Below are 12,981 nucleotides of genomic sequence, written 5' to 3'. Positions count from 1 at the left end.
CATATGTCATAACCATTTCAGGTCAGTAATACATAAAATATTTTCATTTAAAAATTTGCAGGAGCTAAATGATAGCATTAGTATGCAAAAGTCTTGTGTTTTGTGTGCCCTTAAGTTGAAACGTGAAATTGTATTTGCTAAGCTGCTATAAAATTGTTTGCTTTATTTTTCAGTTTTCCACCTATTTCCCTGGATATTTTGATGGTCAGTACTGGCTCTGGTGGGTGTTCCTGGTTTTAGGTAAGTGCTTTTAACGTAGACAAAGGAGAGAAAAGATATTTTTAATTTTAGAAGTAAAATTGCTTTTAGTAAACCCTTATCTTGCTTATGATACAGTAATATATTACCAATAGTAAGTATAATTTGTAAAACATTTCTTAAAGGCTAGGTTGTTGTCACCATTAGAGTAACAAGCAGGTTAATAAAAGGTCTCTCAGTGGTAGGTTTTTCCTAACCCATTCGTATATACTTCTCAGGTTTCCCATGTGACCAGTGGGGCATGCTAATAGGACTTACTTTATAGTTTGCGAGTATTTTTCCCCTTGAGAGTATTCATGACAAAAGGGTTCACAAACTTAACCCCAAATTATTTATAGGTATATTTTAACAAATTGAACTAACTACTCAGGCATGTATGTGGCCAATCTTCAGTCAGATCTGTCAGCAAGAAACAAAATGTATAGTCTTACTAGACATAACTTCTGGAAGAATCATTATTGGGTTTCTAGAACTCTTTAGTTCAGTACTGGTGAGAATAAGAATGATTTTGCAATTAAAAGAATATAATATGCTAGGCATTTCAGGTTGTTCATCTTAAGATTATCTTTTTTTACTCTGTATTTAAAAATTTTTTCTTCTAAGACATTTTAAAGCAAAGAAATGAACAGTGGGGTGAATAGTTTTGACTTCTTCTTTCTTTGTGAAGAAAATATTTATGATACAATAACTGACCACCATCACTGTTGTCATTTCTCTAGAACCATAGCAGGATCATCCCGTTCAAGATAGTATAATTGCCTCGCCCACTTCTATGATATCGCTTTCTCCTGTCTCCTGTTTTGGGCCGCCTTGTTACCTTCTTAATCAAGATCCTTGGTGGCAACGCTACTAATGGGTCTAGTTAGCACAGTGTAGCACCCATGCCCAACAAGTGCTTAATATATTCAGGACCTACCTGCTTTGCCCAAGGTGATAGACCATGCATTGGTGAACCTAAATTTTACTTAGAAAATACAAATCTTATATCACACCATCCCCCACTTCCCCAGTAGCATCATCTATTCTACTAATAGTCTTTGGAATTCTAAGGAAAGATAAATCATAACCCCCCCCCCCTTAATCTTAAGGCACTTAATAATAAAAATGACCCATAGAAGAGTTACTTTGGAGGAATAGTTTCTTGGCTTGCTTATTCTTGAAAATGTATCTTTACGAAAAAGGGTGACTTTCCTTTATCCCCCAAGCCTAAATTCAGACAAGTCCTGAATGGACCAAAGGAGAGGCATTAAATATGTATTTTTAGGTTGATTGTTGATAACATAGATAATTTATAGAAACTTAATGAACTGATTTCCTTCCTTTATTAAAGTTTCTTGGGAGAAGAATTTACCATACTTGTAATTAGTCATTCTGTTTATCTTACTGCTTACTAGTAAGCGAAAAAACAGTGACACTTAGGATATAACTTGTGCATTTGGATCCAATGTTTAGATCATTTTGGGAATTTCTCTTGCAGAGAGAACCAATTCTTGGGTGTTTTGTTATTTTGTTTGTTGTTTTGCTAGGAACAAGTCTACACAGAGCTCTCAAGCTGGCACTCAATGAGCTACATCTAGCCTGTAGTTATAATTTGTTCTACAGTTATTTTCAGAGGTTTTTTTTAAAAATTAGTTGCCGTCACTTACAAATCAGGAGTTTCCATATAAAACGTCTCAATTTTTTTACTTTTCTTAAAAATTGGAATATCTAGCAAAACAGGCCTATATTTCCACCTGGCCCCCACCCTTTTACTGGAGCTGAGTTGTAGGCATCCACTCCATATTAACCACTCATTTCACCAGGATTCCACAACCCAGCACGTGATGGGGTAACCCCTGCTCTCTAGTCACTTACTACTTTTGCTGCCAAACAGAATGGGAATGAGGAGTGCTTGCTGAATGGGTACAGATTTTTTAGGGGTCATAAAAATGTTCTCAAGTTAAGATAATAGTTTTGGTTGTACAGCTTTATATTTCTACTAAAATTAAATAAAGCCAGTGAATGGTATACATTAAATGAGTGAAGCTTATGGTATGTGAATTATATCACCATAAAGGTGTTTTTAAAATGTCTCTTAAGACCCAGGGAAGAGCTCTGAAGGAGGAAGGTCAGAAGAGAGTGAGCTGTCATTAGAGGGGGCATACCCCCTTCCCGGGGGGAGGAGGGGGTTGGTTGTTACAAGAGGTGAAAACTGAATGTAAATAGCTTTCGGTGTAGACTTAGAAAATCAGCCTCACTCCTTCAGTGCCTGGGAAATAAAGGGCAGAGTGAACCCTACTTGTATATATATTTTTAAGAATAGAGAAATTAAATTTAGAGTTGAGAATGTAAGAATTGCTGTAAAAACAAAAACAAAACGAAACAAAATATAAAAAGAATTGCTGTAATAGGTTAAGGGGATCCTGACACCTAGTGGACAGCATATGTACAGTTGACAGAAAAAAAAAAAAAAACCTTGACAAGAGGGATGGGGTTTTTTTTGTTTTTTTTTGGTTTTTTTTTGAGAAAAATATTTTATAACCTGTCTTTTTTGGGGGGCTTAATTATTGAAATACTGTTTTGGAACCCAGAAGGTAAGTTTTCATAATGCCTTTCAGTGAGGTTATCAAATAATAGAGGTTTAGCTCTATCTTATTTTTTATTTCCCTTTTAGACCAATTAGATTCTGAATGTGCAAAAAGACTTTCATTTGGGCTCTCAAGATTATGTCTTCTCAATGAGAAATGGAAAATTTTGTATGGAAATCCTTTGGAAATTGCTCATGTTTTGATAACTTATAGCAGAAAAATGATGATATAGTGCTATCAATAGGGATATTTCTGTGGGGAGGGTGTACTTAATACAGAAATTATAAATTCATTCTTGATTTTTCTTTTTTAAATCAGGTTTTCTCCTGTTTCTCAGAGGATTTATCAATTATGCAAAAGTTCGGAAGATGCCAGAAACGTTCTCAAATCTCCCTAGGACCAGAGTTCTCTTTATTTATTAAAGGTATTACACAAAACGTTATTCTAGTCCCGGTATAATCATGTGATACATTGCCAGTTTTTCTCCACGATCAGAGTAGAGTATGCCCCCTGTAGTTGGAAATATAGAGAAGGTAAGGAAGCCATAGTCCTTGCCTTTTTGGCAGTTTTTAGTTTAGTTAAGGCGTGTTTTCATTAAAAGCTATTGAAATGGGCAAGTTGGAAAAACTACCATAGGAGAAAACATTATCTCATGTTCTGACAGTATAGAAGAGGCAGGGGTCTTCATAGTCTTTGGGAAGCTAGGATATTTGGCTGTAACTATGGGGTCCAGGATCTTTGAACCCTGAATCCTGAAGCCACTGCTTATTGTACCAGCTCCAGAGGATAGCATTGAAAAGGAGCCTTTTAGGCCTAATCACTTGGCTGTAATTACATAGGTCCCCCAATCCCCAGAGCTCCTATGGGAAGAAACCATTGTCTGCATGAGGAACTCCTTTTGCCTAGGCTACTTTACAAGCCCACTAAGGCTTCCATCTCTTAAAATTAGTCAGGAGACTTTCCTGGTGCCCTTCTTCACGTTCACACCCTGGCATTACCACTCTGGTGGTAAGGAGGGTCAAACCCAAGGAAAGGAAGGGGAACGGACCTTTACCTCTGCCTAGAAGAGGAGGACTAAGCCCTGCTAAGGCTCCTCTTTGATTCCTATGTGGTTTTCTCCAGAGCTTAGCTCCATCTTCCATCTTTAGCTGCAAAAAGGAAGAGCTATGGAATCTTGGGAAAGAGTATACCAGAGAGAGTCCTCTCTGGTAACAAGATCTGATAGGACTTCTTGGACTTCACTTTGTTCCTTTAAGTTTGGGATGGGTGGGTTGTGGAGAGGAATCTCAAACCACCCTAGGGGCTAGGTTAGTTGAAGATCAGACAAGGCTTTGGGGCTTTTTTTGTGTGTTTTTTGTTTTTAAAGATTTTATTTTAAAGTAATCTCTACACCCAACATGGGGCTTGAACTCACAACCCTGAAATCAAGAGTCACATGCTCTTCCGACGGGGCTAGCCAGGCACCCCCTGAAGATCAGACAAGGCTTTGTTTTAAAGGGTGTACCAGTTGACATCCATCTTAAGTGATACGCAGAAATTGGATAGGTTGGGGTAGATTTCAGAATCACCTAAAGCAGAGTGAAGAGTGTAACAGAGGCAAGGAAGTATGAAGCTTGCTCAAGGGACAGCAGTTTGATTATAGCATAAAGGAGTGTTGAAGGTCAAGGCTGGCAAAGCCAGCTTGAGACAATGGTTTCAAATATCTTGAGCACTAAGCCCATTTGCAGTGGAACAGTAGAATGCATAGAGCAGCCCTTAAAGTCCAGGGACATGTTGGTTCAATGCAAGCTAACCCTTTGTGAACATTAATTTGTTCTCTATTTGCTGTGGGTAGTCATAGTTAACAAAAGTAATCAGATGCTAAGAGTGGAGTTCTCTGTGTTGAAGATTCATGATAGTATCAGGATGTGTGCGTCTAGAAAAGAAACTACCCACCATAATTAATTTGCCAGGTGATGTGAGACAGCGTTAAAACTTTTTTTTTTTTTAATGGTTATTTATTTTTGACAGAGACAGAATGCGAGTGGGTTAGGGGCAGAGAGAGAGGGAGACACAGAAGCAGAAGCAGGCTCCAGGCTCTGAGCTGTCAGCACAGAGCCTGACGTGGGGCTCGAACTCACGAGCTGTGAGATCATGACCTGAGCCGAAGTCAGACGCTCAACTGACTGAGCCACCCAGGCGCCCCAGCATTAAAACTTTTTAAGCAACAGGGATGCCTGGCTGACTCAGTCAGGAGAGCATGCCCCTCCTGATCTTGGGGTCGTGGTTTTGAGCCCTGTGTTGGGTGTAGAGATTACTTCAAAACAAAATCTTCTAAAAAATAGGTAAAAGTTTTTAAGAAACAGAATAATATGAGAATTTCTTGAATATGACAAATTGCATTAAGCATTTCATATGTATAATTAAATGTATTTATGTAAATAACAGAAAGTTACAGTGATAGATGAGGTCAGATACCTGCATGGTAGAGTATATTCCTAAGGCATTTCTTACAAAAGTTAAAGCATGCAAAGAACTTAGGCTTGTATTGGTTAAAGTAAATTTCTTCAAGGCAGTTTGTACTTTGATTTGAAAGAAAACTTTGTTCCTTAAGAGTGCCACATGTGCTGGATTTTTTTTCTTTTTTTTTTTAAAAGAAATAAAACATTTGAAGTAGGTTTTATTGCGTGTTTAAATTTTTTTTTTTAACGTTTATTTATTTTTGAGACAGAGAGAGACAGAGCATGAATGGGGGAGGGGCAGAGAGAGAGGGAGACACAGAATCAGAAACAGGCTCCAGGCTCTGAGCCATCAGCCCAGAGCCTGACGCGGGGCTCGAACTCACGGACTGCGAGATCGTGACCTGAGCCGAAGTCGGACGCTTAACCAACTGAGCCACCCAGGCGCCCCATTTATTGCGTGTTTAAAAGTATGTGGCATATCCTGAATTTGAATTAGGTTACAAAGTCTGGACTCAGATGGACGTTGACACTGCTGGCCTAATGCCCTAATGTGTTTTTGTGTCTAGGACATCCTAACTTTAAGAGACTTATCAGATGTTCTGTGTAGTTTTATGAAGTTACTATTGTCCTCTTTTTTCTTTCCTCTCCATATCCATATCCATATCCATATCCATATCCATATCCATATCCATATCCATATAATTGGTAACTATTTCTAAGCCTCACATTTAATTCTTACCTGCCAAAGATTCAAAAGTTAATTCTTTTGGGTTGCCATGGTTCTCCTTACAAAGGGTGCCCAAATCACCCATAGATTTCCCCTAATCCATTGATGCCCATATATCCTGAGGGGACAGACTTCTTTCTCTCTCTCTGTCTCTCTCTGTCTCTCTGTCTCTCTGTCTCTCTCTTCCCCTTTTAATTCTTTTAAAGTGATCTCTGTTTCCAGTGTGGGGTTCAGATTTACAACCCTGAAGTCAAGAGTTGCATGTTCTACTGACTGAGCCAGACAGGTGCCCCCTTATTTCTCTTTTTTAAGAAATAATAGATTCTATAGGTCTAGGCAAATGGTAGCTTTGAATTTCTGAATGGACCAAGATCACACTTCTATTCTCTTCATTCTTCAGTTAGAAGGAAATTTCAATGTTTATTAGGGGATTGCACACCTTCCTCATCTTGCTTCTAACACATAACCAGTAACAGCCAGGTTCGGAAGAAAGCCTGAACTTCTCAGTTTTCCTGTATTGTTAGAGACTGTATTGAGTGGCTTTTGTTCATAGAAATTGGTATTGTCTTGTTTGGATTTTTAAAACTGTCTGAAATGTTTTATAGGAGTATTCTAAATGTAAAGCAAAGTATGGGATTATGATTTGCAGTAGGCAGTCCTTAGTACTAATGCTGATGGAATTGTGAAGGGACATTCTAGGCCCCTGCGATTCTCTGTATTTTGGGGTCAGAAGCCTTATTGTGCTTTAGGAGTTGTCAGAAACTTAGAGCATCTCCTGGTGAAGGGCATCTTAAGTTTCTTTTCTTTTCTATCTGACTTTGCTAGTCTAGTTGATTTGAAATCATTTCTGACATGCCCAGAGGATTCAGAGCTCTAAATTAGGGGTTTGGAGGCTTAGAGCCGCATTTAGAATTCTAATGACTTCCTTACTAATTGTCAGTATCCCCAGAGTGAATCTGAAAAGCCATAATATCCCATGGGACTGAATTTCCTTTGTCCATTGACAGGGATAAGAACTGTTCATCTAGATCCAAATGTAGAATGTTTCTCTAGTTGAGAGGAAATTTAATTTAGTTTGAAATTGTGCTAGCAAACCATCATGGAAGATGTGAAGATTTTATTTTCTTTCACTGAGACTTCTTAACTTTCTTTGATATATATGTCACTAGTTAAAAGCTAGCTGTAGGCTTACTTTTTGCCAGAAAGACACAGGTAGGTACTTTTTAAAATAGCTTTGCCGTAACAGAAAAATAACTTAATTCCCATGCTGTACTAAGGTATGCCATTTTCTGGAAAAGGGTACAAGAATAGTGACTTTTCTGTTCAGGTGACCCAAAATACAGGACACACAAACAAACAAACCTTGAAATGACCCCAGAAGGCCTCTTTCTAATCAGCCAAAGTAGATGTTACAAAAGCCGAACAGTGAGGCTCATGTACTGCTATCATAGGGGCAGCTCTCAGGTTCCCTTTTGGAGCTCATTTAAGCTTAAAAAGGAAATCTGGTCTCCTGCCCCACAGCAAGAAAAGCCAGAAGGAACTGCTAAATGTAGTCCCAGTGGCCTCAAGAAGTGAGTGACTGTGAGGAAGCAGAAAAACAGAACGTTCCTTCTGTATTGTTTCCAAAGAAACAGATACCTTTCAGAAACCTCTTTATCTGAAATGGTCAAAAATGTTGTGTTCATACTTTTTCTTATTTACCATTTTACTGGAAAATAAATTTTTATGGAGTACCACTTCCTCTGATGCTGCCAAGGAACTGAGGGTTTAGCTGCAGTAGTTGGAATGTGGTAGCACAGTGAACTGGTATCAGACGCTGCTCCAGAAGCACTTGTGCCTGTGAAGCCCAAAAGATTTTAAGTTGTTATTTTAACCACATATAAAATAGGAGGGAGGGGCACCTGGGTGGCTCCGTCGGTGAAACATCCGACTTCGGCTCAGGTCATGATCTCACGGTCTGTGAGTTCGAGCCCAGCGTCGGGCTCTGTGCTGTCAGTTCAGAGCCTGGAGCCTGTTTCGGATTCTGTGTCTCCGTCTCTCTCTGAGCCTCCTCCCGTTCATACTCTGTCTCTCTCTGTCAAAAAATGAATAAACGTTAAAAAAAAATTAAAATAGGAGGGAAAAGTTTGTAAGCCCTGGCATTAATGAGATAGGACGCTTTACAATTAGATAATGATTCCTGTGACCTGTACCTATTAGTTACCAGATATGTAAAATTTCCCCCCATATGATGCTATTTTTCCTTTTCTATGATGTTTCCCTTTCTATAAACTTCCCCCTCCTCCTTAATACTTCTCTTAATTTATTAAAGGAAGTTCACCCCAAGTTAAAGTTAAATTTGTTGGACTATGTTGTCAAGTAGCAAGACAGAGAGAGAGACAGTGTGTAAGCAGGGGAGGGCCAGAGAGACAGGGACACACAGAATCCGTAGCAGGCTCCCGGCTCTGAGCTGTCGGCACAGAGCCCGATGCGGGGCCTGAATCCATGAACCGTGAGATCATGACCTGAGCCGAAGTTACACACTTAACCGACTGAGCCACCCAGGCACCCCAGTGGTATTTTTGCTAAAAAAAGTTCATATAACATTCAAGAAGAAATGGTGGTTTTCCTCTTGAGATTAAATGATCTGTAGGCTGATGGTTCCTTTTGTTTCTGAAGTGATCCGATCTACAGTTTAGTAATGATGTCCAGAGTCCCTAACAGCCTTCTTTCCTCCAGTTGTGTTCCACCATTGTTTTTGTGACATCTTGTGAGTCAAGTCTGTCTGGACAGGCCTCCAGGTTTAAGAGAGCAGTAATAATTTTCATTTGGAGCCTGTATAGTAATTGAGATCACCCACTGTTAACCTATCTAGACTCCTTTAGTGGAATTTTATTGTTTGTTGGGTGGTTCTGACTTTGAGGGATCTAATCAACCTCTGTGGAAGCAGCATGATCTAAGGCAAGTGGTCAGATCATTACCTGGACTATATCATATGTTCTTGCAAATTCTAGTGTTTTAATGAATAAGAACTCTTACATCATTTTTCATTTGTTAATGGAAAGTAATAAAGCTGAAGTTACTTAAAATTGTAGTAAGTCTAGCCTCATTGCAAAAACCTCCACTTGACATAGGCCTGCTGATACACTTTTTGCTTCTGCTTGGTTTTTAGAGTTCCTTATGTTCTCATGTCTTTGTCACTGTACATTCTGAGGTCTCTCAATCTAAAGAAAAGTTGTTCTTGTGTCACTATTACTGGTTTACTTGAATACCAACTGAATTTGGAATTTGGAAAAATATGAACAGTTTAAAAAACCATATATTGGTTTCCTCTGTTGTAGCTTCTCTGCATTTTGTCAGCCTTTTAAAGATTTATGCAGTAGTCTAATCAGAAAAGATAGAAAAGAAAGGGCTAGTTCTAGCTTTTACAGTAACCTGGACAGGTAGAAAAGTAAGCTAAGGGTCTCCATATGAGCCCATCCAACTCTCCCTTGATGCATGATACCACACAGTTGTTTCTCAAATATTTATGAAGTAGTGTGTGTGTCTTCAGTGTTGTTGTGTGTTTTTTTTTGCATTAATGTAGGGAGTCACTTGTACGTTTTCCTGTTAATTCCATGAAAACCAAAATGATTAATTATGCCAAAACAGAAATACCTCAAAGTATTGTATGAAAACTGCATTTAAAATACAGAATATATGGGGCACGTGGGTGGCTCAGTCAGTTAAACACCTGACTCTTGATTTCGGCTCAGGTCAAGAGCCCTGAGTCAGGCTCTGTGTTAACAGCCCAGAGCCTACTTGGGATTCTCTCTCTCCCTCCCTCTCTGTCCTTCCCCTCATGCTCTCCCTCTTGTTCTCTCTCTCAAAATAAATAAATAAACTTAAAAATAATATGCAGTATATGGACATTGTTTTGAGAGTGTTTATTTCAGTCATGTATACTCCTTTTTAAAAATCAGTTTTTTGGGGTCCCTGGGTGGTTCTGTCCATTAAGTGCCTGACTTCATTCAGCTCAGGTCATGATCTTGTGTTCATGAGTTCGAGCCCGTGTCGGGCTCTGTGCTGACAGCTCAGAGCCTGGAGCCTGCTTCAGATTCTGTGTCTCCCTCTCTCTTTGCCCCTCCCCGGCTCACGCTATGTCTCTCTCTCTCTCTCTCTCTCTCTCTCTCAAAAATAAATAAACATTTAAAAAAATTAGTTTCTTTATCAAATTTTTTCAGAAATATATGCCCCACAATACATTGACTTTTTTGTCTGATTGATTGAAAGAAGTATCTGTGATACCTGTGAGTTTACAGTTATTCTTTAACTTTGCAGTGCTCTAAGTACAGCATGACATCATTGGCGTCCTTTGTGGAAATCTTCCTTGTGTGAGATCTGGCAGAATTGGCAGGGTAAACAGGCGCTTCAGGTGTATTAGGAAAATTACCTGTGCACTTGGATTCTACCGTCTCTTAGTCCCCAAGTTTCAGTCATTGCTGTGGAGGTTAAGTGCAGGATGAAGGAAGTGTTACTTGCGTTTCGTTATGTTGTTAGGACGTTTGGAGAGACAGATCGATCCCTGGCTTCGTGGGCTTTAGAGAAAGCATTCAAGTTCTTCCTAGTTCTAGAGTCCTTGGTAACTTTAAGAACTGAAATGTTAATGTTTATTGAATAGTATGACGTCAGTGTAGAGTAATCTTAAAGCTATGTTAAAATCTACTTGTGTCTGCAAACATCCTGCCTTCTTTTGTGACTACATCCTTCTCTTGGCCAAAATAACAAGCTAACTAGAGTTTCAATATTCAATATCCTTCTCTGGCAGATGTTTTCTGGCAAAGGCCTTCCTGCGTTTATGAATTCTCTCTCAAGAAGCAAGAGAACACCTGCAGGAAGTGAATCAAGATGCAGAACACAGAGGAATAATCACCTGCTTTAAAAAAATAAAGTACTGTTGAAAAAGATCATTTCTCTTTATTTGTTCCTAGGTGTAAAATTTTAATAGTTAATGCAAAATTCCATAAACTTTGAATCATTAGTGATTAATGTTTGAAAAAGCTCTCGCAATCAAGTATGTGATGTATTAATAATGCCTTATCTATTGTTTGTAGTTATTTTAAATAGCATGAGCCTTGTCCCTGTAGTCAGTAGGGGGCAATCTTGCTTTATTCATCCTCCATCTCAAAATGAACTTGGAATTAAGTATTTTAGTGTAAGATATGTATAATGCTGGCCATTTTAAAAGGGATTTTCTCAAAAGTTCAGATTTTTGTTATGACTGCATTTCTACGCATAATCCATACTTGCTGTTAAAATTAATCTAGAAATTTATTCAGTTGTACTGTGAACACCTGGAAGCAAAATCATAGTGCAAAATGCATTTAAGGTGTCGTCAGGATTAAGTTAAGTTCTTAATTGATGAATAATAAGCATTAATTTTTTATAGTCTGTATTCTAAATTTTGCAGTACCTTATTGTTCTGTGTTATGTACCTAAGAAATTGTAAAGGTGTTGTCACTATAAAATAAAAAGGACAAGGACAATTGCAGCTTAATTACTAAAATACAGTTGATACTTTATTATTAAGAGTCCTACTCACTCTTTCTTTCTTTCTTTCTTTCTTTCTTTCTTTCTTTCTTTCTTTCTTCTTTCTTTCTTTTTTGTCTCCTGATGATTAGGCCAAGGGCTGGAGTAGGGAGGGTATTAGATACTAAGGAGCAAAGAAAGAATTAGTTTGGAACTTTTGAGATGATCCCTAACATACTGTAGTACTACTTGCTTTTATAATGTGTTAGCAGAAACCGATGAGTTATAAATGTAGAATGATGTGCTTTCTGCCAAGTGGTAATTCACCTTGGTTTGCTATGTTAAAACTGTAAATACAACAGAACATTAATAAACGTCTCTTGTGTAGCAACTTCTGCTGTAGATTAGTGTTTAATTTCTTGGTTTGCATTTGTTCATTGCCAAGGCAATTTTTTTCTAATCTTTATTCATACGGAGTCATGCAGAATCATTCATTAAATTAAAAAAAAAATTGGTTTGGAGCCAATTTTTTTCTTTTTCTTTTTTTTTCAGCACAAAAAGTTCCCTTCTGTTATTCTCAGTACATTCCTAAAGATGTATGTGAAAATTGGTTCTGCAAAAGATAATGGACTAAATACAGAGGAGTTGTAGAGATCTTAAATCACTCCAGAACTCCCAATTATGCTTCATTTTTTAGACCTAATCCTAGATGGTTTATTTCCAATATTTTCTGCATGTTTCTTGCCTTTGCTCTTTTTCTCATTTGAGCACTATCCACTAGTTTAAGCCCTATGAGAACCCGGCTGAGGCGAAAGACTCCTCATTCCTCCGTTTCTATTCTTGTCCCAGTTGTGTTAAATTTAAAGTCCCGTGGTTCTTACAATGTCAGCCATTTGATGTGTCCCCCCCCCTTCTTCCACTTACTAAATAAAATATAAAGAACAAATGCAGCATGCAGCAAGATGGTCATGTAACTCACAGATCACCAGCGTGTATGGCAGCTGCAAATGTTCTTTTATCTCCTGCATGCAAATATCTGGGATCAGCCTCAGAAGTCTGTTTAGGGGTGTCAATATGTAATGCATAGAAGTGTAGGTTGTTTGAGAGCTAAATAGGAGAATTGAGGGCCTCCTGGATGGACATTTCAATGATCATTCCATCTTGTTTGTTATTTGTAATAGTTATATATTCTTGTTCAAAAGTTATATTTTGCAGTAGATAAGCAGAGGGTTTTAATGGAAGTCTCTTTGAATCTCTTTGAAGATTTTTACATTTTGAATTAGATTATGCCAACAGTATAATTTGGAAAATTTTATAGCCTATATCGTGTTCTAAGTTTAAGAATGAATATATCTCCAACAATCATAATAAATCGGGATGCATGCAAGAGAGAACTATTGAAATTATCTTACAGGACAAAATAGAAGGTCTCTAAACCACATAAACTGGAACATTATAAACTTGCTTTGTGTTTAATCTTTAGGTCCTTGTGCCTTATTTG

General features: G+C 38.1%; 1 protein-coding gene across 2 annotated transcripts in view; it reads left to right on the top strand.

Annotated features, from left to right (window-relative positions):
* The window catches only part of NDFIP1 (Nedd4 family interacting protein 1), a 55,920-nt gene extending 44,049 nt beyond the window's left edge, over window positions 1-11,871 (top strand). For both annotated transcript variants that reach the window (XM_060635868.3, XM_060635866.3), the window contains exons 6-8: window positions 174-240; window positions 3,144-3,249; window positions 10,780-11,871. In XM_060635868.3, the coding sequence (XP_060491851.1) occupies window positions 174-240; window positions 3,144-3,247 (171 nt within the window). In that variant the 3' untranslated portion in view covers window positions 3,248-3,249; window positions 10,780-11,871. The remainder of the gene's footprint in view (window positions 1-173; window positions 241-3,143; window positions 3,250-10,779) is intronic.
* Window positions 11,872-12,981: the final 1,110 nt, after the last annotated feature.

This window comes from Panthera onca, chromosome A1 (genome assembly GCF_046562875.1).
Source record: "Panthera onca isolate mPanOnc1 chromosome A1, mPanOnc1 haplotype 2, whole genome shotgun sequence".
NCBI lineage: Eukaryota > Metazoa > Chordata > Mammalia > Carnivora > Felidae > Panthera > Panthera onca.
This window is presented reverse-complemented; position numbering and strand designations above follow the sequence as displayed.